This window comes from Zootoca vivipara, chromosome 7 (genome assembly GCF_965207765.1).
Source record: "Zootoca vivipara chromosome 7, rZooViv2.hap1.1, whole genome shotgun sequence".
NCBI classification, from domain to species: Eukaryota; Metazoa; Chordata; class Lepidosauria; order Squamata; family Lacertidae; genus Zootoca; species Zootoca vivipara.
In genome coordinates this window covers 20,992,990-21,015,352 of record NC_142590.1, presented here as the reverse complement: position 1 = coordinate 21,015,352, position 22,363 = coordinate 20,992,990, and the positions used below count along the sequence as shown (strand labels likewise).

The following is a 22,363-nucleotide window of genomic DNA, read 5'->3' as shown; positions in this document are numbered from 1 at the left end:
TTTTTTATATATACCAAATTGTAACCAGATACAATGTTAGTGTACTTTGATATTTTTTCCTACAGTGCTGCATTTTGTGAAATACTCTGTTCCAGATCTAAGTGGTTCCTTCATTATTGTAACACAATGTCCTTTATCTTCCTGGCAGATCCAAACGAATGGAACCTTAGTACTGAAATGAAATCCATGAAAGCTCTAGAAGCAGAGTACAAAAAGTTCCACTACTCCATTTTGGCCTGCAAGAAAGGACATGTGCTGGAAAAAAGTGAAAGCCATATCTTGCCAAATCCTAGACAATATCAAAGCTTTGCCTCTCCCTCTCCACATGTGAGCAGACAAAACATATTTAGGGCAGATGCTTATGTTACAGCAAGTTAGCATTGTTACTATACTCCACTGGCTGATTTCCACGTCACTCTGTTAAAAAGTAGGATTATATTTCTCTGCCAATACCTCTTCCCCCATCTAGTTTTCTTACAATGGCATATTTTTCCCTACACTATCCCATTCTCCCAAATAGTTTTTGCATTTTTACTTAATGAGAGCTACTTGACATGGGAGTACGAGAGATGCTACCCCACAAAGTATATAGAATCATACAATTGTAGTGTTGGAAGGGACCACAAGGGTCATCAACTCCAACCCCCTGCAATGCAGGAATCTTTGGCTCAACATGGGGCTTGAACCCACAACCCTGAAATTAAGAGTCTCATGCTCTACTGACTGAGCTATCCCACAGGGTTACATATTGGCTCAAACATGAAGCAGGATGGTACCAGGATTTCTAGCAGGCTCTTGATCTTTGCTACAAGTTTATTTAAACAAAGCCTGACTTACAGATGGTCAGTGTTCACAAAGTGCAAGTGAGAAAGACCCATGATTCTATTTTTTATGCTAATAAGCATGTCATTTGTTCAAACTTTCACACCAACCACAAAGGCTCCTGCAAAATGATCCACAAGCTAAAACTACCAAATATGAAGGAAGGAAGGAAGCTTGGATTTGGTTTGGCTGAGAAATATTCTCCAACACATTAATCAAATATGTTGCTTCCAATTTCAGAATAGTATCTGGTTAATATTGTACACACTAGCTTGACATGTCAGGCTTGTTAAACTTTTTGTTGGCAATTTTAGAAGGATACTTGGGTAGCTTGCAAAGGTCACTGAGTTCAAAAGTTAAAAATATAACAGAGTAGCATTACTTGACTACTTCATTTTTGTTAATGATACAAACATGTATATGTGAGCTAGTATCAACAATTTACATTATTTACCATCTGGTTCTTCTCAAATTTAATAAATCTATATATGAATGCTGATGGGATAGCAAATCCTTCACTCTCTCTCACCACCTTCTGCAAACATTTATCAAATAAAGTAGCAAGTTAGTTTTATTTTTAGAACACTGCTTCAAAAGAGGAATGTGTCCTTTTTCACTGATAAGGCTTCACAATCTCAAAAGCCTCAGTATGGATCTCTCAGGCAGATAGGCATTTTGTATTCAGTACATTAGCAAGATCACAGCTTTCAAGATCTTTTCGTACAAAAGGCTGTGCATTCATTGACTATTCTTGTACTTAAGTGGAAGTCCTGGAGGTTCTTTTATACTGATAAATATAGCAACTCCTCATTTCAAAGAAGCAACTGCCAACAGGGTGCAGTATTTATCCGGTTAGCTGTTGCATTAAATTTTAAGTTTAGCCTATAATAGTTTAGCCCCCTTCTGACATTAAGTTCTCTGCATGGGAGCTTTTGCTATGTGGCTTCTTCAAGCAGTGTATTAGTTACAAAACGCCACCATCAGCACCACATGAGAAATGTCAGCTCCACAGCTTGTTCCCACACCAGTGTTGCCCCCACATCTGGGAGCAGTAATGGCAGCATGGGAAGTTAGCCATGGTGATAGTTCATCAAGTACAGTTTGAGGATTCAGACATTACAATGTGGCATGGGAGTAACTGTCACATGATTCCTCCTTACAGTGCAACAGTAATGCTCTTACATTGCAATGGTAATGACAGAAGGGGCCCTCAATTGTCTGCAGAGAGCCTCAGCAGCCTTCTAATAGAAACAATTAAATTATTTGGGCCCATTATCTCTTAAGGATTTGACAGAGAAAGCCAGAAAAAATGTTGGCACAGTTCTAACATAGCAGAAAGCCGAAGCCTAATTGCCCTTCATTCCACAGGATGTAAAGCCACTGCACAGTTTGCTATGGTATCTAAGCCACAGACTGTGGGAAGACAATGGCATCAGGGAATACTACAAGAACCAGATTTTAAAATACTTAGAAAAAACACAAGGGCTGCTGTACCTAAAAATACCCAGAGAACCAAATGAGGGTGAAGGCATGACTAATTCAATATACAGTGGTACCTCGCTAGACAAATGCTTCACAAGACGAATTTTTCGCAAGACGAATGCATTTTGCGATTTCAATAGAGACTCGCAAGATGAAGTTTCCTATAGCGCGCTTCGCAAGACGCATTTTTTCCGTCCCATAGGGTGCCTTGCAAGACTTTTTTTCCCCATAGGCACCCTATGGGAAACCACACTTCAATGCGTTCCTATGGGAGCCGCTTCGCAAATGAATTGGCACCCTCAAATTCTAAGCAGCAAGGTTGAACCTTGATTTTTTTTAATGGATAAAGCTGCCTGTTTAAGTACAGCAATAGTATTAAATAGAAAACTAGTTAGTTAATTAATGCTGTGACAGTTAAGTATGGTAATGTGGAATACACTCTGCATCGGCACAGTAAGCCAAACTACGGCTGGCCAGGAATATGTAAATGCAACCATGTTAATGCTCAGGCTGCTCATGTTTTGTCATAGATTTTGACTGAAACCTTTGATGTCCGGTATTCCAAAATTTATTAAAGTGATGGTTTAACAAAAAGCACCACCAGGAGGGGAAAAAATAGTCTATACCATGCAAAAGATTAGGGTGCACATGCACAATACGTGACAATGAATACAAGTGCCAAAATTGCATCAGTTTACTGAGTAGATTTCAAGTATCCTTGTACAAGGGAATTCCAATCTTGTATGTAAAGATTCCTCAGTTTATGTGACTAAAAGTAGTCTTGCTTAGAAATGAAGACTGGCTGAAAATTGGTAATTGCTAATATTATTTTGTGTAGCAGCTTTGAGAGGATTTATGCCAGTTACAAAAAGGGGGAAATTTAATTATACAAAGCAAAATTTTATTTAAAAAGTTAATACTCCAGTATTTAAAAATGTTCCTTATTACTCTGATAGGATAACTAAAATAATTTATCTGTATGTAAAAGAGTGTCTTTCCCACTATCAACCATCTTCAACCCTACAAACAGCTGCAGAGGCCCTGTTGGTGGTGCCATGACAGGGCCTTATTGCAAGTAGTTCCCATTTAGGAAATGCTCATCCTTGTGGCTGGCTCTCTTTATTATCAACATTCAGGAAGAATTTAAAAACATACCTATTCACCCCAGCATTTGATGGCTGAAATACACTGCACCTTGAAATTATTAACTGTGAGGATATGGGACTGTTTTAAAATGTTTTCACATGTTTTTAAAACATTGTGGGTATAGTTTTGCTGTTTTGTTGATTTCCTCCCTGTGCAACTTTGGGAGGAAAGGTGGAATAAATATAAAATAAACTTAGGAATGCTAGAATTATATAAAATGGCTAGTACCATTAACATGTGTGTTTGGAAACTAGTATGACGAGATTGAATAAAACCAATAGCCTAAATAATTATATTAATTTCAATGGACACACTCTGAGTATAACTTACTTGGATGCCTCCCCAAAGTTTGTTTTCTTTTACAGTCTTTAATATGTTTACCTTCACAACAACCCTTTCAAGTGGACTACTGCCATTTCTAATATACTTTGATATGGACTGGAATACTGCCTACTGAATGAACCACATCAGAGCAAAGACCTGAACACAGGTCTTGCTGTGTAGTCCCTGAAATACATACTCTTTGACAACAGGCAAGTTAAGAACAGCTCATTAATGTAAGAAAATGTCACCTACCGCTGGTTCACAAAAGGGGTAGATATTTCTGCAAGCAGACGAAAATTAGCAAAGTATGCCAACAATCCTCTTTCCTAGATAAAATAAGCATTATCACAATCAAGAGAGAGAGAGAGAGAGAGAGAGAGAGAGAGAGAGAGAGAGAGAGAGAGAGAACGTCTCAGAAAAGCAGTAACAAAATTATACAAGATGAAATAAACTAAATTGAAATATACTGTATATATTTGTTCAAAATGCCAAATTAAATGTACATAATTAAACAGAATACACTTTAGAAAAGTGCTTAAAGTCCCTCAGTTTGGTTCCCTACACCACCTATGTACATCAAGTACTTAATATACCTTGCATTCTGTTGTTAAAATTGTATAATGTTCAATATTGAATTATATCTTTTAGCAAAGTCAAACCCAGATTGGTGACCTTTTAGGATACTTGAAATGGTTCAAGAAAAATCAGATGAGATATCAAATTAAGATCTGCTGACAAATTGTAGTTTTACCCATTAACCACATACTCAACAGAAACAAGTTGCATTATCAGAGACGTCTGTAGCCTTGTTTGCAAGAGCTCTGGCTTCAGCTAATGGAGATGAGCTTTCTTTTGCCATTGGCTCTGTAATGCTTACAAACATTCTGGATGCTCATAATTTTTTTAAACTGTCAGCACATCGTCCCAAATTAGACTGTGCTCTGTAGAAGAGAAGTTTTGAATCATGAGGGAAATTAGTTAGTTACAAACTAGTCAAAAACAACAACAACATGTACACAAATAACAGAGTAGAACTCCCAAGTCTGAACCTCATCGATGCCTCTTCTAAAGGCTCCCTGAACTGGCATTTGAACCAAAGAGGAGCCAATCCAAGTGAGCGGGTCCCTGGTGCCACCTGAAAAATAGGAAGCTGCAACACAACTGCTGACAGGAGTGATGTCCCATCAGCTCATATTACAACACTGCTCAAATATCTGCACTGGCTGCTGGAACAGTGAGATGCTATGTAATGTGCAAGTTTTAAATTTGTTTTAAATTATATTTCTGTGAAGACATTGCTATGATCCCCTAGACCCCAAACTGTCTTAACTAAGTATGTGTAGCCCAAATATTTTAATATCCCTCACCTTTTTACTCCACCCCCATTGCCATCCCTTTCTTCTGTCATTAGGGCAGGGACCTCTCCTTTCATTCTTTAGAAAGCACCATGCGCATGGATGGCACTCTATAAATGACTAATAACGTTCAAATTACGAATCCCACATGGCTCCTTGCTCTGCTATTACAAAAAACAATACAGCACTCACCAGTACAAAGTAGTAAGCATACACAGCTACTAAATGGTGAATTACAAAATATATATCCCCAATCGCACTCCAGTAGAAAATAATAAGCAACAAATCTAAAAGAGAGAAAAAAGGAAAGGCTCAGTAATTTTCTGCAATCATTGTATTTCATCTTAAAGCATTTAATAGGCAATCATTTTGGGGGTGGGAAGAAGAATTAAAATAAGTATCCAATCATGCAAATACTCAACAAGTGACAAAATAATGCTTCTCCTAATCTATGCAACAAACAATCTGCAATAATTCCTGAAGTGAAAGCTGAGAGCAGAAATATAAATACAGTGTTTGGTGCATCTCTCTGCAAGACACACCAGCCAGTGCCAGGCTATAGCATGGTGACACAACAGTGAGGCACCTCATCCTAAGCAACTATATGAAACCCTTTCTGCATGAGTAGTCATGGTACGATACTTAGCCTGTCAAAGCTTTCCCATGATTCCCATGTTGCTGCCATGTGCTGACTTGAATGCAGGAGGTGTCCACTGTTTCAGGTAGATTTTGTGTATGTGTGGATAGGACCAGCCTTGGAAGGCATTAATGTTGTTCACCATTTTGTCTCAAAACACACACATGCCAATTACTGGGTAGGCTGTTCAAGTTTAGCACTTCTTCACCAGAGAGTTGAATAATTTTGTTGCAGAAATTGAATACAATAGTAGTTTCCCTTAAGAAATCATAGGAGGTCATAGCACTGAAACGGAGGACTTGCAATATAAAGTGTAGAGGGGATTTCAATCTTATTCTGAGGGAAATGCTTCATGTGCTGCTGACATTTTTAGTGAACATGCTGAGCTTTCTTCCTATCACAGAATAAAACTGAAAGCACCCATGAACAGAGCCACTAGATAGATAAATCAATTATAATGATAAAGTAATAATAGTCTACTTGCCAGTTCCATTGGGGATATCTTTAATGGAATTTATTAAAAAAAACCAAGTCCAAACATCCCACTGCAGTGGCACCTCCAGAGAGAGGGCACACCAGTCAAACTACTGACAATGAGAAAAGTGAAAGATTGGCAAAGGGCAGCTATAAAATAGATAGCAACCCTTCTCCGTGGTATCAGGGTTATAGTTTCCAGCATATCATCAGGAAATAAAGCCCCAAGCCTGGATTGTGGCACCTAATCATATGACAGTGCTGCTTCCCACTAATATGAACCTCAGGTATAAATAAGCAAGCCAATTTCCATATGGGTGTTTGGATGTTGCTATCCATTACCCCTGCACAGCATCCACAGTCAGTAATAAATTCCACCCCACAATGCCTAAAGCACTTTTGAAAATTATTTTTGGTTTTGCCATATGTTTTAGGGCCCAAAAGAAAAGATGCATATTCACGTATGCATTTTTTGCAGCCCTTTAAGATGGGGGGGGGAGGAGAGGTTCAACTTTCACAGGAACAAAACTGAACCAACCAGAAGATGCTTGCCATCTGGTTTAGTTAGCTTCGCTTCCCCTTCATTGCATTGCTACAGTTATCAAATTACTGGTGCCAGATCAGGGTTACTGCAGTGGGGCGGGGGGGGGGGAGGGTAATTCCTGTTGCTTCAGAGGAATGACTGGCTGTATTCAGCCTTGGAGTATGAGACGTTGGCAGAGGAACTAAAAGATGAAGGCCAGATCTGAGGTAAAGTAATTGTAAAATGTCAAAAACCTATAAGCTTACAACATTACAATATTGTCAGTAAGCATATAATCATATTTCCCACCAGCATGCTCCCCCCCCCACTAACACAAAAGGCAAGGAAGGTAAATTCTGCTTTCTAAGAAACACGAGTTTCCTAAAGGCTAATACCGTGGTAAATATTATTATTGTAAAAAGTTAAGTTGTGCATGGTGCAAATTACAACAGACTTTACAAATAACATTGTATACTTTACCAGATAGGAGGTAGCCAGAAGTAATAGCAAGATTTATTTGCACTGTAGAAGGCTCGCCCCTAAAAACAATGACACAAAGGATGCAAAAGTTATAGCACGTGCATGACAACTACATATATGTACATTAGTTAACACATATTGAAATATTTGCCTCCTCCCCCCAAAAAATCATCCTGCCTGCCCTCATGCCCACTTTTCTACCCTCCCACACAATTTGGGATGCTGTAGGGAATAAGAAATATTTAACTAACCGTGACATATGACAATAAGGTAAAGTAGCAGCTCTTCAACAAAGAGCTTATTAAGAGTATGGACTATGGAAGATGGAGAAACTCTTCACTGAAAAAGTAAAACTACCTGGGCCTCTCTAGTCTTGTTCACTTGCAAGCCATAGAACACAATCCATAGAACTCCATGGCCTCTTTATACCAATGGTTTTCAGAGCCATTCTGGGATTTTTTCTCTTCCTTTCTGCTGCTTTGCTAGTTTTTATGGGCCCGACAAGCAGCATGCTAATCTATTACTGACTGATGGCCAAACCAGTTTAGCAATCTTTCTTCCGCCACCTTCACCCTTTATGGGGGTGGAATGGGTTGTGTCTCTGTGTGCAGGAAATGGTACATTGTCTTCTGCTCCCTAACCTTCACTGATTAGGCTAAGATGTATAGATGAAAATGGAGATGGTGAAACTTTTTCAGTCCAAGAGTCATTTATCTCATGGGCAAACATTTGGGGGTTTTGGTGTGTGTTTTTCAAATTTTAAAACATGTTTATTAATACAGTTTGATAGTACAAAACAATCCCCTGCTTGTCTCATAGAAGAGACACAGGGAGTCAAAAGCTATTTTATCCTGTCTTTGTAGTTCATCTTTACTTGCATAAACAATAAAACACAAAGCTGCAACAAATGGGCTACCATTCTATGGGCTACATGCCAGGAGTAGGTGGGGCCAGAGGTAAAAATGTGTGGAGCAACAGATGTAGAAAAAGTCACATTCCAGCCTCACAAAAGTCTGAGGCTTGACATACACCCTCCTGCAAAATCTCTCTATCCTTCATCCTGGCAAGCAAAAGGCATTATCACACTTCAAGGACACATTCTAGCCAGGCAAAAGCAATTGAGAATGATTAGGAGTTTTTGAGGAGAGACACACTACAGATATATCTCACATGTACACAATGATCCCCAGTGATGCAACATAAGAACTTGATAGACAAGACAGAGGATTAGGCTTCAAATTAATGTAAGACCTATATTTGAGCCTTAAATAAATCTAAATTTTGTGAATCTTCATTGCAACATTTTACCTGAAGAATGTAGCCAACATAAAAGGAAGAAAAGTGGCTGTGGCATGCTTGTCATTCCCCTGTAATTTTCACCTACATTTAAACTGCAATTTCCCAGACTTAATTATATTTGCCTCTAATTGTTCCAATTCTCAAATGGCAAGAAATAGTTCCTAATTAAAAAAGAAAATCTATCATAACCTGACTTTAGAGTTTAGGTCTGCCTTGTCTAGGGAGAAGGCAAACTTTAAACCATGATCATACAATATCGTTTCAATTTCATCAGCATTTCTTTCAGTGTTTTTCATCAGTCATAAAGTCAAGTAAAAGCAAACCATGGCGGACTAATCAAAAAATGGAAAGCAAACTTGTGCTGTACTAAACATCAAAAGGAGTGTGCAAAGGGAATTTCAATCGTAGATAGACCACATGTGTCCAGGTTCTATACAGTGTATAAACGCTGCACCAATGTAAATTGTATAAAACTATTTAGGCCTAATAAGTAGAAGCAAGTTTGTTTCCACTTAAAACAATGTGCTCACTTTAAAAAAAAACACGATCCTAGGTTTCGGTTGCAATCCAACACCAACAGCAGGGATGTACAGAGCTGTGAGGCTATCACAGCATCTGCAGCCAGGATGAAAGGGAGCAAGCAGACTGCTGTGCCAACCAAGAGCGACAAATAGGCCTGGATTGGGAACCAAAATATCCAGGGTGGTTCATTCTCTCATCACTTTCACAACACCTCATTTTCTACAGGCTGCTGCCAGCATGGATCTTATAGGCAATCTTCCCCCAATCACACACACACACACACACACACACACACACACACACACATATTGTGGAGAAAGGGGAAGTGAGCACAAAGTGACACTAGTGTTACTCCAGCAGTAACCAGCTTACCTGGGAAAGCTGGACAGAGGGATACCTCCATTCATTTCAACTCTTTCCCCCAAGCCCAGCATAAGGAGGGAGGGTTTAGATTGCTCTGCCCATCATGAATTACATTTCACCTTGATTCTCATGATAGCGAGCCAACAGCAAGTTGTAGCTGAATTTTCTTGTGATAATGTTTGCACAGATTTCTGGCAATTGTTGCTTGGGTTTTTTTTTAAAAAAAAGGAAAGTATGAGAACAAACTGAAACCCAGCAGACATATGCAGATAAGGCCTACAAACTGCAGTGCCAAGAACTACTGTCCCACTCCACAAATTAGCTGAAAATATGAATCCAGAAGGGAATTGTTTCTGTATACACCACTGTACGCCTCAAAACCAGCAACAAAAACTCGAAGCTTCAAAATTAATGAGAAGCTCCAATTTGATCTTCAGCAATGGAAGTGGGGTCCTACATTTTATTTGCTATTAAAAACTTAGTAGCAGTGGTGAAGAAAGAAGCAGGCATTTTTTACTGCAGTAGACAAGTAGATGCTGTTGAAAGAAGAACTTAATATAGCCTTTAAACCTTCTTCTTATTCCCCCACATGCTAGCTAAATCACAGCCAACTGAAGATTGAAACTATTTCAAAGCTCATCCAAAGAACTCCTGTTCTAACAAAAGAAACTAGTTCTCTCCCTGAATAATCAGGCATTTAATAAAGTTTATGTCAGTAGATTTATGTCAGTTTCTTACTCAATATATTTAAAATCTGGTAAGTCCTCCCCCCCATCCCCTGTACAGAAATCTAAGCCGTTATGATTGTAATGCTCCCCAGGTGGAATTAAGAGCAGGTAAAGGGAACACAAAGCACACAATCCAAGGAGTTGCTTCCAATAGCAACTAGCCACATTTCTCTGGTGCTGCTTTTCAGTGAAAACGCAAGATCAATACCAACATACATTTTCTAGAAAGACCACCCTCATTTTGCAATGCTTTGTGTCATCTTTACAAAACATTTTAGGAAGCAAAGTGGCCTCAAACAGAGATTCTGAAAAAGGGACCTATAATTTTATGCAGAGTTTATACAGTGGTACCTCGGGTTACAGATGCTTCGGGTTACAGACGCTTTGGGTTACAAACTCCGCTAACCAGGAAGTGGTTGCTCCAGGTTAAGAACTTTGCCCCAGGATAAGAATGGCGCAGCGGCAACAGGGAGCCCCATTAGCGAAAGCGCACCTCAGGTTAAGAACCGTTTCAGGTTAAGAATGGACCTCTGGAATGAATTAAGTTCTTAACCCGAGGTACCACTGTACCAGCAAACCATGTTGAACCTCAGCTACCTGCATCAGCACCTTATTAAGAAAAAGTATTCACAGTATTGGCTGTCTAATTCTTAATGCTGCCACAGAGTTCTCATCCACACATTTTATTTGTAGTATCTCATGTTATTATTATTTATTTATTAAATTTATATTCTGTTCTTCCTCTTGAAGGAGCCCAGGGCAGCAAACACATCCACAAGCAAACATCATCATCATCATTATTATTATTATTATTAAAAGGCATTGTAACATTCTCAAAATATCCAGTGGTCTCATGGTTGCCAGGAGCAGCATCCTTCAGCCATCAAATACTTGGGTAAACAATGGTCATAGCAGTAAACAATATTTATTTAGACAGAGAGTGGTGATGATGGTATCAGTGAGGAAGCTTACAGGAATTTTATCACTGTAAAGGCAACTTCAATAAGCAACTCTGATAATCCAGAGCCTCAGAATTCGTCTCCACATTATAGCCAACACAAATAAAGTCTTTGTAACAGCACTTTAGAACTTTTGTACATAAGAAAGTCTTTGTAACAGCACTTTAGAACTTTTGTACAATTGGTAGAGGTAAATGTCTTATGCTTTAAATAAAGCTTGGAAATAATAATATGACTAGCAGAGTGAAGAGCAATAGAACAGACGAGTGGGGCAAGGAAAAGGGGAGAGGAGATTTACAAGCAAGAATGTGCCTTACCAAACATGGTCAGCATTAACAGCTTCATCGTACATTAAAATATACAAACAAAATACTCCAACCAACAAGGCATGGAATGTTGATACCGTCCTAAAAAGAAAAGAAAAAACACAACCCAATTAGGAATGAACTGGATTTCAAATTGGGGGAGCGGGGTGCAACAATTATATGCTTCTAGAAATTCTCAAAATATTTAAACCTCAGTTGGAAAAGCCTGCCATTAATACAGATTGCAAAATAGTATCCAAGGAAAATAGTTTGAGTTGGGAGTCACCTACACTAGAATGTTTCAAAGTGCTTGTTCTGCATGTAGGAAACTATTATTATTATTATTATTATTATTATTATTATTATTATTATACGCCAATGTCATCCAAAAGCTGGGCAGATATGAGTTTCAAAGAACTCACCCATTGCAGGCCATTATCTAGTTTACTTCATAGTGAGAGAGGGAGACCTCAGCTACCAGGCTCCCTACAAACAAGAGTAGGATAACACCAAAAGGGGGTTCCCAGTTATTATATACTATTCCTTTTTTTAAAGACCATTGCAGAAGCAGATTTAGGGCAGAGCTATAGTTCTGCCATACTGGGCACCAAGTCTAGGGAGTGCCACAGGGCGCCACAACTATGACCATAGAGAATTGAGCAGAATGGAAGACCAGAGGTGGGAGGCACAAAATTTTGGCCTCACAGGGTGCCGCTGAAATTTGAAAGACTGAAGTCCCTCTCTGGCCATTGTCATTTGTGTCCCAAGGTTCAAAGTGGTTCATACACTCTGCAGATAACTGTGCCAGCTTAACACATCAGGTATCAGAAACTTGAATTAATGTTGTTTAAGCTTCGCTTAAGAATGACAGCTAGCACATACAGGAACTCCAACACCACGACACATAACTCTAACACTAATACATAAACTATGTGTGCTTTTTCATTCAGGCCATTGGTGGCACCAACAGCAGCTCTGTCACCACTTCCCCAAAACTAAAGCCAAGGAGAAGCCTCGAAAATACAGAGGTCCAGCAAATCTTTGGAATGGAGCCATAGATTTCAGCGCATTGAACTGTCATCTATAAGAACCCTGATCAGAGAGATAAATTTACAGAATGAAAATTAGTCTTTTGTTGGTTCACCACACGTCTGTTTGCTAGTGTTTTAAGAGATAAAACACTGAAGAAACATTATCTTCCAATCACTTTGGGGCTTCAGTTAAGAAAAGCCTAACAGAAACTTTGCCTATTGTAATGGCACTCTTTTAATGGCAGTTGGTAAACAGTCTTCCAATATCCATTCATTTGGCACCATTCCAACAGAGAAAGATTCACACCACTAAGTATATTCTCTTAGAAATATGGAGTACTGTAGTATTTTTCCTTACACCACAAGCAGATCTCACATTCAACTGCAATACTTTCAACGTGAAAAATGCATTTAGAGCACTAACTATTTTATAAATTGCTAAGTAGTTCGTTTTCCCCGTGTCAAATTTTAAAACGGAAATTCCTCAGAGCAGGGACCTGTCCTCTTGAACTCTGTAAAGTGCCGTGCGAACTGATTAAGCTATATTTTTGTATGAGATTAATGTTTTCTCCCACAAGAGTACTGCAAAATATCACTTAGGCAACAAAATGCAACAGATATCTGCAGTGGGGGGCAGGAGGATCGCAGGCAAGATGTGCATATCACAAATCAGTTGTTGTGTATATTTTCATATTTAAGAACAAAAGCATACTGCATCTCAGTGGTCAATTCATAGAAGGCAAGCAATCAGCAAACAGGATACCATCCAATATTTTCTTATAAGTCTCCTACTAAATTCCATTAAAAGTACTTCTTGTGTTCTTATCAGTTTATTTAGGACAAGAAACAATGCTTCCACTTTGCCCATTTTTGTGCATTTAACGGTAAACACTCAGCAGAGCACGTTTTCTACCGTAGTACGGAGCTGAAGTAACAGAGAAAGCTTACATTAGTTTATATGCAACCTTGACTGCTCTTAAAAGCATAGGAGCAGGGCCAGTAAATAAGATGGCACCCCTAAGTAACCACATATATTTTTCTGCAACTCAGTAATATGCACACTATGTAAACAAAGTTAAAGACACTGTCAAAATGGCAACCAAGGTTCATTAATATTTTTAAATTCTAAGTCAAATCACTTTAATTTCAAATTTATTTATCGGTACTTATTTATTATTTCAATTTATATCTCACTTTTCAACATATAACATCTAAAGCAGCTTTTCTGTAAAGAAAATAAGTATTTTTACGGTAACCAAAAAATGGAACTAAGATCAATTGAGTTTTGGAGGTATGTTCTTTTGGCAAGTGTGCTAGGAAGCACAACTGAATTATTACAAGTTTTTGAAAATCTATTAATAGTTGTATCCCATTGTTTATAAACTTTACCTTGAATTCCATTCGATCTTCTTCTTTTGGTCAAGACTGCTAAAACCAGAAGTTACACGTGCAGAAATCCAAGAACTTAGCACATGGAAGAGAAGTTGAGATATAGCAAAACTGCTAACAGCAACACCCAAATTGAGTTTACTAAAGGCAGACATCATTCTTCAGCCTGTTAAGGGAAGAAGAGGGGGGGGGAGTTCCTTAATTCAGGAATGGATTGTCAAGTATAAGCAAAGCAACAATCATGTCAATTTAAATAACATCATGAAACACAGAAGCTACAACTCTCAACAGCCATAGGTAGAAGAGAAGCAAGCATGCATAAAGTTGGAGGTGTCCAGCAGAGTGGTCTCTACTAAAGAAAAACACCTTTTGCTGCATACATGTTTGTCCCCTGCTCACAGCTCAGCTTTCTTGAATTGCAACTATAGTTTTAAAACCTTTCTAATACCAGCACACACACTAAATAGATTGGCCCTGACCTCTCAAGTTATGCCAGCTGGGCAGGGATATGTTTTCACTATACCCTCTACACCAGGATAACTCAAAAGTAATAGTTATGACAGTGCAGTGTCTTCATTGTGCCATCATAACTTTAAGTCAGCCAGCTACACAGTTTAACTGTGACAGCATAAGGGAGGGAAAGGGAGGGAGGGAGCTGAAGAGGAGTGCCCAGGTAAGTCAGAACTAGGGTTGCCATGTGTCCTTTTTTTTCCAGAACACGCCCTCTTTTTCGGGGGTAAAATTTGGGACAAATTGCATTTATTTGCTTTGAATGGCCGCCATATCGTCCTCTCTTTTGCTCTTCAAAATATGGCAACCCTAGTTGGAAACTTATCCTTCTCCAGGGCTAGGTCCGGTCTCCCCGCAACACTGATGTGAATTAACGGCAGCAAAATACACACACAAAAAGAAGAATTCAAGGCAGTGATGGCCAAACTTGGCCCGACAGCTGTTTGGGGACTACAACTCCCATCATCCCTAGCTAACTGGACCAGTTGTCAAGGATGATGGGAACTGTAGCCCCAAAACAGCTGGAGGGCCAAGTTTGGCCATCACTGATTCAAGGCAACAAACCCCAAAGCCACAGAAGGCAAAATAGTAGCTCAGTAGCCAATCACAAGACTTTCCCAGGAACATAAACTAGGAGACAAGCAGAGCTCACAAACCAAGACCTGCAGCCTGCAGCCACATCACTCTGTCCCCATGTAGTTTGGACAAGGAAAATACAAGTGGAGTTCTCAAAATGCCGTTGGTGACCACCTCACACTCGTAACTCATTTTTCCTTGCAGAATATGAAACAAGGCACACTGGGCAAAACGAAGAGAAGTGAGACACATTGTTCTACTCAGTGTTTGAAATTCCCCAAGTGTCAGGCACGTTTTGCTACTGGCGCAGGTCCAATTGCGACTATGTGGAAATTACTGGACACCAGGTTGGCAACCATGGTTTAAAAAACCTCTGCCTTAATCCATTTTTAATACCATTTTCCATTTCCACTGTGTGTTTTTCCTCCTTCTTGCATGCTAGGACAAGTGAATTACTGTAAGCTACAGTCAAGTGATGTTGTTGAGATCATAGAATCATAGAACTGTAGTGTTGGAAGGAACCCCAAGGGTCAGCGAGTCCAATTCCCTGGTGAATAGACATTCCGTTGTGGCGACTGTAACCTAGGTTTAAAGGTGCCATTTGGTGTCTAACTTATATAGTTAGACCAGGCATCCTCAAACTTTGGCCCTCCAGATGTTTTGGACTACAATTCCCATCTTCCCCGACCACTGGTCCTGTTAGCTAGGGATCATGGAAGTTGTAGGCCAAAACATCTGGAGGGCCGCAGTTTGGGGATGCCTGAGTTAGACTGTCCTGCATGAACCGAAAGTGCATCCTAGGATACATCCAACACTCTCAAGTGGTTATAGATTGCAGGGGAAGATCAATAGTGATGTGAAGAAACTTTCAGGGAAACTAGTCCTCCGTTACTGATCTTATTGATGAAGCTTAATAAACCTCCAGTAAAGCCCAAGGTTCCCTATAACACTTTGAAAATCCCTGGTGTAAATTAAAAGCACTTCATAAGAACCAGGCTTAGACCTATAAAAAACAGAGTCTATAACTTAGAAGAGTATCTATGCTTTACATTAAATATGTTTAAACAGACATGATTTGTGCAGCCTACCAAAACAGTGTTGTATTAATTAGCCATAACCCCAAGAGACTAGATCACAACCCTGTATAGACAATTTCTAATTTCAGCAGGAAATCAAATGAGGTTCTTTGGGGGGCAATTTACAGACCTTATTAAGAAACAATTTCCAAAGAGTGTTGACAAATGAGATAATGTTTTTTTCAAGGTGCATTGAATTAATTTGCTAGGCAAAGCAAACAAAACCTTGAACAAACATGATTGTGTTTAGCTCATGTTCAAAGTAAATTATTCAAAACCATAAAACAAAGTTTGGAGCACATATCCTTATGTGGGACGTATCCTTATCAATTCTGTGCTAAGAGCACCACTTTTTAGCTATTTTTGTTTTTACCATTTTGCCAATTTCCCATGCAAACCTGATGGCAAGATTCAACTGAAAATAATAGATCTAGCATGAATTGTCACTGAGTGGATCCAGTCTGCTTTTTAAAACTAAGGGCTGATTTAGTAATTATAAAGTCATGGTCTATCCAACTATAATCAGTACTGTAGCAAAATTCTTAATGCCACCAATACTCTCCATAAGCTAATGGCCTCCTGTTGATCCATAAAACCAGAAGCTGAAATATATGTGCAGAAGCAGCCTTCTGTACAATATTTCCCTTCTGAATTGTTTCTCCCAAATGCAAAATGATGCTATACAGGCAGTTTATTTTGTTAGCGCCCTGTGCACCTTTACTGTGCACCAGTTCTGTTTTAGTTTGAACAAATGCTTATTTCCAATCCTATTGAGCAACACTACACCAATAACATTAGACATGTACCATTTTTAAACTAAAGACTACACTAATACATTTAAATATTATTAACACTTAGAACCTCCAGTAAGCAGATTTTAACTACCAAAAGCAGCCATTTCTTGTTTGTTCCAGAGTGCTTATGAATGAACTGTTACACTGTAACCCTATGCGTAATTAGGCTGCAGTCCTATATATACTTACCTGAGTACATATCCTATTGAATTTACTGGGGCTTACTTCTGAGTAGATATGTATAGGATTGCACTTAAGTTTCAAATAATCCAGTAGAGGTGGAGAGTTTTACTTCCTAATAAATATGAGTAGGATTAGGCTGTAAAAGTTACACAAAAATCAAAGGCAATGTTAAACCTATACCTAATATTCCAACTCCATATCAGACAATTATTTTGAGCTACCTTCATGCAACCCAAACAGCTAACAATTGGCCAAGTCTTGCTAATAAGTTTTTTAAAAAACAGCCATCTAGCTGAACATTTGTGCATGCATTTCAACACCATAATGTAACCCCAAGAAATGGGTCTTGGCAACAAGGAACCACGTCACGTATCTTCTAAGACTGAAACAGCTCAATACAGAGATAAAAATCAGATTCTGGACAGTACATTTTCACCAACTGGCAAGGCCTCAGAATTGTCATTAAGTATTAGGTGGGTAAAGGTTGCCACTCCTGACTGAAATAGTCCATGGCCATTCTCCTCTAAATGACTTCTGGACCTCTCAACATGCATTTCCTCTGGGGCAACAAAACACAAAGATAATAGGAAATTGTCAGACTCAGCCATTTCAAAATACCGTTTCAAGGTTTGCCACTGCTTTTTGTAGTAATAGATACAACATCCCTCATACACACATCTTTCATACCCACCCTAATTCAAGGATAATCAATAATCAGGTGTTTCCATCCCAAGGTCCTTGCATAGATTATACATACATAAACTGTTACGTGTATACATAAACTGAGAATGAATCCTGGTAAGGCAGAACTATGCTATGCGTAGGTGGTAAACAACCTGTTTTAGACAGGGCTACACTACCTGTGAAAGAGCAGGTTCATAGTCTGGGGATACTCCTAGAAACAGGATTGCCACTTGATACCCAGTCAGCATGACTGGATTTCCTGCCCAGCTACTGCTGGTTCACCAGCTGTGGCCATTTCTCGACTGACACAGCTTCACCAAAGTAACTTACCCTCTGATCATCTCCAGTTTCATTTATTATCATGTGATCTACATGGGGCTACCCTTGAAGACTGTTCAGAAGCTACAACTAGTACAGAATGTGGCAGCCCAAGAGCCAAGTGGGGTGGCTTATTGTAACCATACAACAGTAGTTTTATGAGAGTAGCACTGGTTGCTACTGCTGCTATGCCCAACTCAAGGTGTTGCTCTCAACCCTCTCCCAGCATCAACCTGCCTGGGCCCAGAGATCTGTAGGAACGATACTTCCGGGAGCCCATCATAGTTGATGTGTCATGACTCCTTCTCTGTGGTGGCACCCCAGTGAGGGAACTCCCCTCCCATTCAAAATGCAACTATACACTTTTTAATGGCAATTGAAGCTGTATCTCTTCACCAAAGTTTCTGACACATACTGTCAATCAGTGTGAGGGGGGGCTGCTTTCTACTATTTTTTGTGTAAATCACCCTGAAGTACTGCCCAGCTATTTGTTGGGGGGGGGGAATTAACAAGTCTTAATCATGGACCTTAGAACTTGAATTCCAAATCTCCCTTAGAACGCAACTGGCTGGTCCAAAACTGCTAAGGCCCCCCGAGATACCACAGCTTTTAAGAAAAAGGCAACCAAATAAGCTATGACCAAACCAAAGACATCAATGCAGACTGATAATGGCATCAAGAGAAGCAATATCATGTGGATAAAATTGCAAGAGTGAAAAGTTCAAAGGACAAGAAAAAAATCCAGTCAAATGGAAGTACCCTACCAAACAGGCAGGTTTCAAAGAAAATAGTAAACTACCCAAATATCATTTCTTTGCACCATCATCTCCTCTCCAAACATAATTATGCCTCATGCAAAGGAATTAAATAAGGGCATTCATCCCAACAGCTCCAATCCAAAACTGTCCATATTCAAAAGACATTTTGCCTTACTACATTCATTTTGTTTACATTATCTCCTAGCACCTGCTTATTGCCAGCATTTCAGGTTCCCAAAGATGCCTTAATTATGGGGAACTCCATATGCACTGCAGATTAGAAGCAATATAATTCCTGAAGAAATTCACATATATTTTAAACCTTAAAGCAGCCTATGTGCACACTTACCTGAGAGTAAGCCCCAGTAGCAATTATTCCTAAGTTATTCCTAAATTATTCCTATATACTGTATAGACATATATAGCTGTACTGGACATTTACATATCAAGAGCAAAGGAGAATGATATTAACAAAGAAACAGAAATAGAAGGGTGCCCCCCCCCCCGCATTGATTCAAACAAATATAAAACTAGTAAGAGATTAGCATCAAAAGACCCATGTGGGATTAATATATAGAAAGCAGCAAGGCAATACTCAATTATGGCAGCAGTGATACAAAATGTTTTCTCACTTGGAAAACTGAAACTTGAAGGCAGCACTTCAGTAACAGGCTTGACACAGAAAAGTAAATAGGCTACAATAGTACTAGTGTGGCTTGACTGACCAGAAACCATTCCTGTGGAGCCACAAGGCTTGACAACCTGACAGACCTTACGGGTAGATCCAAGAGCAGGGCCTCCACAGCCAATCTTAAAGGCTGCTGCAGATCCTTTAAATAACCTGACCCCAAGCTGTTTAGGCTTTTAAAAAGGTAGCATCTAGCATTTGAAATTGAGCTTGGAAGTGCATTAGGAGCCAGCGCAGCAGGTGCAGAATTGGTGTTGCAGGCTCTTATCACACAGCCTTCACACCTCTTGTCACACTCTCAAGGTACCGGTATGCACCTGGCCCTTCAAAAGAAGTGCAACCCAATACAACACCAGTGACACACACCTTCACCCAGATCACATTTCTCCACCCACATTACACTTGTCTTATCTGATCTAAAAACCAGCTTGTTTGCCCTCAGCCATCTCATGCTACCTCCAGACACTGTTCAAGACTTCCGCAGCTTCCCTGGGACAAGCAGGTGATGACACAGCAGCCTTTGGCACAAACTTGGGAAGCAGTAAATGGTAGTTTGAGCCACACCAGCAGGAAGTGGGAGAATGTGCCTTCCCTCATCTTTAGCGTGTAGTGTAGTAGTCTTAGTGCTGAGGTTCAAATCCCCATTCAGCGAGGAGCACGCTGAATGACCTCAAGCCAGCCGTCAACTCTCAGTCCTAAGCTACTTTACACAGCAAGTACAAAATGTGAGTGGGGAGAACCATGAGCTCTTCAGAGAAAAGGCATGAAATAAACAAGTTCAAACCTCTGGATCAGTTCAGTCAACGGCTTCATTTAGATGCTGAAAACCACAGGAAATAAGATGGAATCCTGAAGCACCTGAAAGGCCACAGGGTGGAGCAGGTGTCTCTCAGCACTACTTTCTGGGCTTGCCCCTCTAGAAATGGCTCCCAATTCCAGAAGGAAACCATAGCCCAGTGTTTCTCAACCACTGTTCCGTGGCACACTAGTGTGCTGCGAGACGCTGGCTGGTGTGCCGCGACGTGCGGCGACGAGAAGGGCGATTTGCATTGTCACGTGCCTGGCGGCCGCCAATAATCAGCACTAACCCACCAGAAAGCAATATTTCTCCTCCTCTTTCCCAAAGCTCAGTGCAAATGAGCCTGGCGGCCGCCAATACTAAACACTGACCCACCGGAAAGCAATATTTGGCAAGTGTTTCTTACAGTCATAATTATAATATAGGGCGGCACAGAGTTAAATTTTTTAACCTTTTTAATGGTGGTGTGCCTCGTGATTTTTTTCACGGAACAAGTGTGCCGTGGCCCAAAAAAGGTTGAGAAACACTGCCATAGCCAATGGAATCCAAGGCCAGTGAGCGACCCAGGAGAACTAACAGCATTGCATGCAAACCTGGTCCATTCCTAGCATCATCCATCAGTGTGACGAGGCTGTTTCTGTCCCCACATCGGGTCAGAAATCTGGCTGGAATGGATCCAAGTAATCAGCATTATCCGCTACTACTTGGAGTGCCCAGGAAGCGGTATACCCCTGATGTAAATAAATCTGTACAGAACTTAAAAGCATTGAAGTCCAAAAGTGTAAGAAGGCTGGGCCGAATCTTTGGTGCATTGTTTCAAAGCGGACAGGCCACTTTCACAGCAGGGAAATAGCAGCACAGCCTAAGCTACAGTTAACACTCAATTTGTGGTTGGTACCTGGGCCCTCTCTCCTTGTTTACAGGGGTGCCAACTTTAATAAAATGTTTTATTGTGGCTGCAGAAGGGACCTCGTCTCCTAAGCCCTGGCTCCTATGCGTCAGTTATCTTTGTCCTTATTATCAATTCAACCAGATTCCTGGTCCTGCCCTTTTCTCATTTCTTCTCCAGCAGCGCCCCATTTTCAGTTCCCAGAAGAGAGGGGCAAAACCAAACTCAGGCATGGTGCTGCGAATAGGAAAGAAAAGAGGGGCCTGAAGAAGAGGGATCTCCTTGCAGACCCCCCGCTCCCGGGAACTCGGGTCCCCCACCGACCCCGAGACTCCCTCACCTTTTCACCCGCGCGCCCCCGATCCAGCAACTGCAGGTTCTCCTCCTTTCCTTAGCCACACAACGCATCGGGGAGCGGGGCAGGGTGTATATGTGTGTCGTGCGCGGAAAGGAAAGGTTGCTACGGCATTTCGCCTCCTCCTCCCGCGCTCAGGAGCAGCTTTCGTGCGGGCAACTGCGAGCCCGAGCCGGCCTCTCCGGCGGCGCCGCGCGACTGGCGCGCATCCTCACCTGCGCCCCGAAGGCTCCCCTCTGCCTTCAATAAGCCCTAGCACTCGCCCTGAAGCGCGCGCCGCGCACCAGTGTCTGCAGCCGCGCATAGAGAAAGGCGGCATCCCCGGACACGCCGCCGCGCAAAGGGCCTACGTGCCCGACACACGACCCGGTGCCCAGACGCGTCTTCTCCCGTTTTCTCCTATTTGTCGATGGGAGAAGCCGTGCCCCCCACCCCCGCGCGCGCCGCCGGCTCTCACCTGAAGTATCACCGCGGCCGGGCGGGCGGCCCTGCCATTCCTCCTGACGGGTCCCTGCGGCGGGGGAAGAGCCCCTCACACGCCCACGCGGCGCGGTTTCTCCGGCGGAAACGGCCTCCGCTGCTGCTGCTGCTGCTCCTGCGGCAGCCACGACAGGCACCCACTGCGGGATCGCGTTACGCCGGCCTCAGCCTTAAAGGGGCCGCCGAACCGCCGCCGCCTCTAAAGTTCCCCGTTGCCGCAGGGCGGGAAGGGCCCAGGGGGAAGCCGGCCAGCCAGCCGCTCTCACCACCGCCTTCCTGGCCGCCCGCCGAGCGCCCGCAGAAAGAAGCAAGCCCGCCTCGCCGGCCGGCCCGCTAAAAAAAGGCAAGCAGGCAGGCGACAGAGGCGGCCACCTGCCTCCCTCTGAAAGGCACTTGCTGGCGGGTTGTTGATGT

General features: G+C 41.3%; 1 protein-coding gene and 1 long non-coding RNA gene across 5 annotated transcripts in view; one reads left to right on the top strand and one right to left on the bottom strand.

Annotated features, from left to right (window-relative positions):
- The window catches only part of LOC118088876 (uncharacterized), a 13,096-nt gene extending 11,775 nt beyond the window's left edge, over positions 1 to 1,321 (top strand). For all 3 annotated transcript variants that reach the window (XR_015950793.1, XR_015950794.1, XR_004693060.3), the window contains one exon: positions 149 to 1,321. This is a non-coding gene — a long non-coding RNA (uncharacterized LOC118088876). The remainder of the gene's footprint in view (positions 1 to 148) is intronic.
- Positions 1 to 22,363, bottom strand: part of TLCD4 (TLC domain containing 4) — a 25,193-nt gene extending 2,830 nt beyond the window's left edge. Inside the window, exons 1-6 of one of the 2 annotated variants that reach the window (XM_035123023.3) lie at positions 21,927 to 22,363; positions 13,840 to 14,005; positions 11,432 to 11,521; positions 7,244 to 7,302; positions 5,322 to 5,416; positions 4,027 to 4,100 (exon numbers count right to left, since the gene is read on the bottom strand). In XM_035123023.3, the coding sequence (XP_034978914.1) occupies positions 4,027 to 4,100; positions 5,322 to 5,416; positions 7,244 to 7,302; positions 11,432 to 11,521; positions 13,840 to 13,997 (476 nt within the window). In that variant the 5' untranslated portion in view covers positions 13,998 to 14,005; positions 21,927 to 22,363. Of the gene's footprint in view, positions 1 to 4,026; positions 4,101 to 5,321; positions 5,417 to 7,243; positions 7,303 to 11,431; positions 11,522 to 13,839; positions 14,006 to 21,454; positions 21,708 to 21,926 lie in introns of those variants that run through there. The other variant, XM_060276724.2, reaches the window with a different exon arrangement.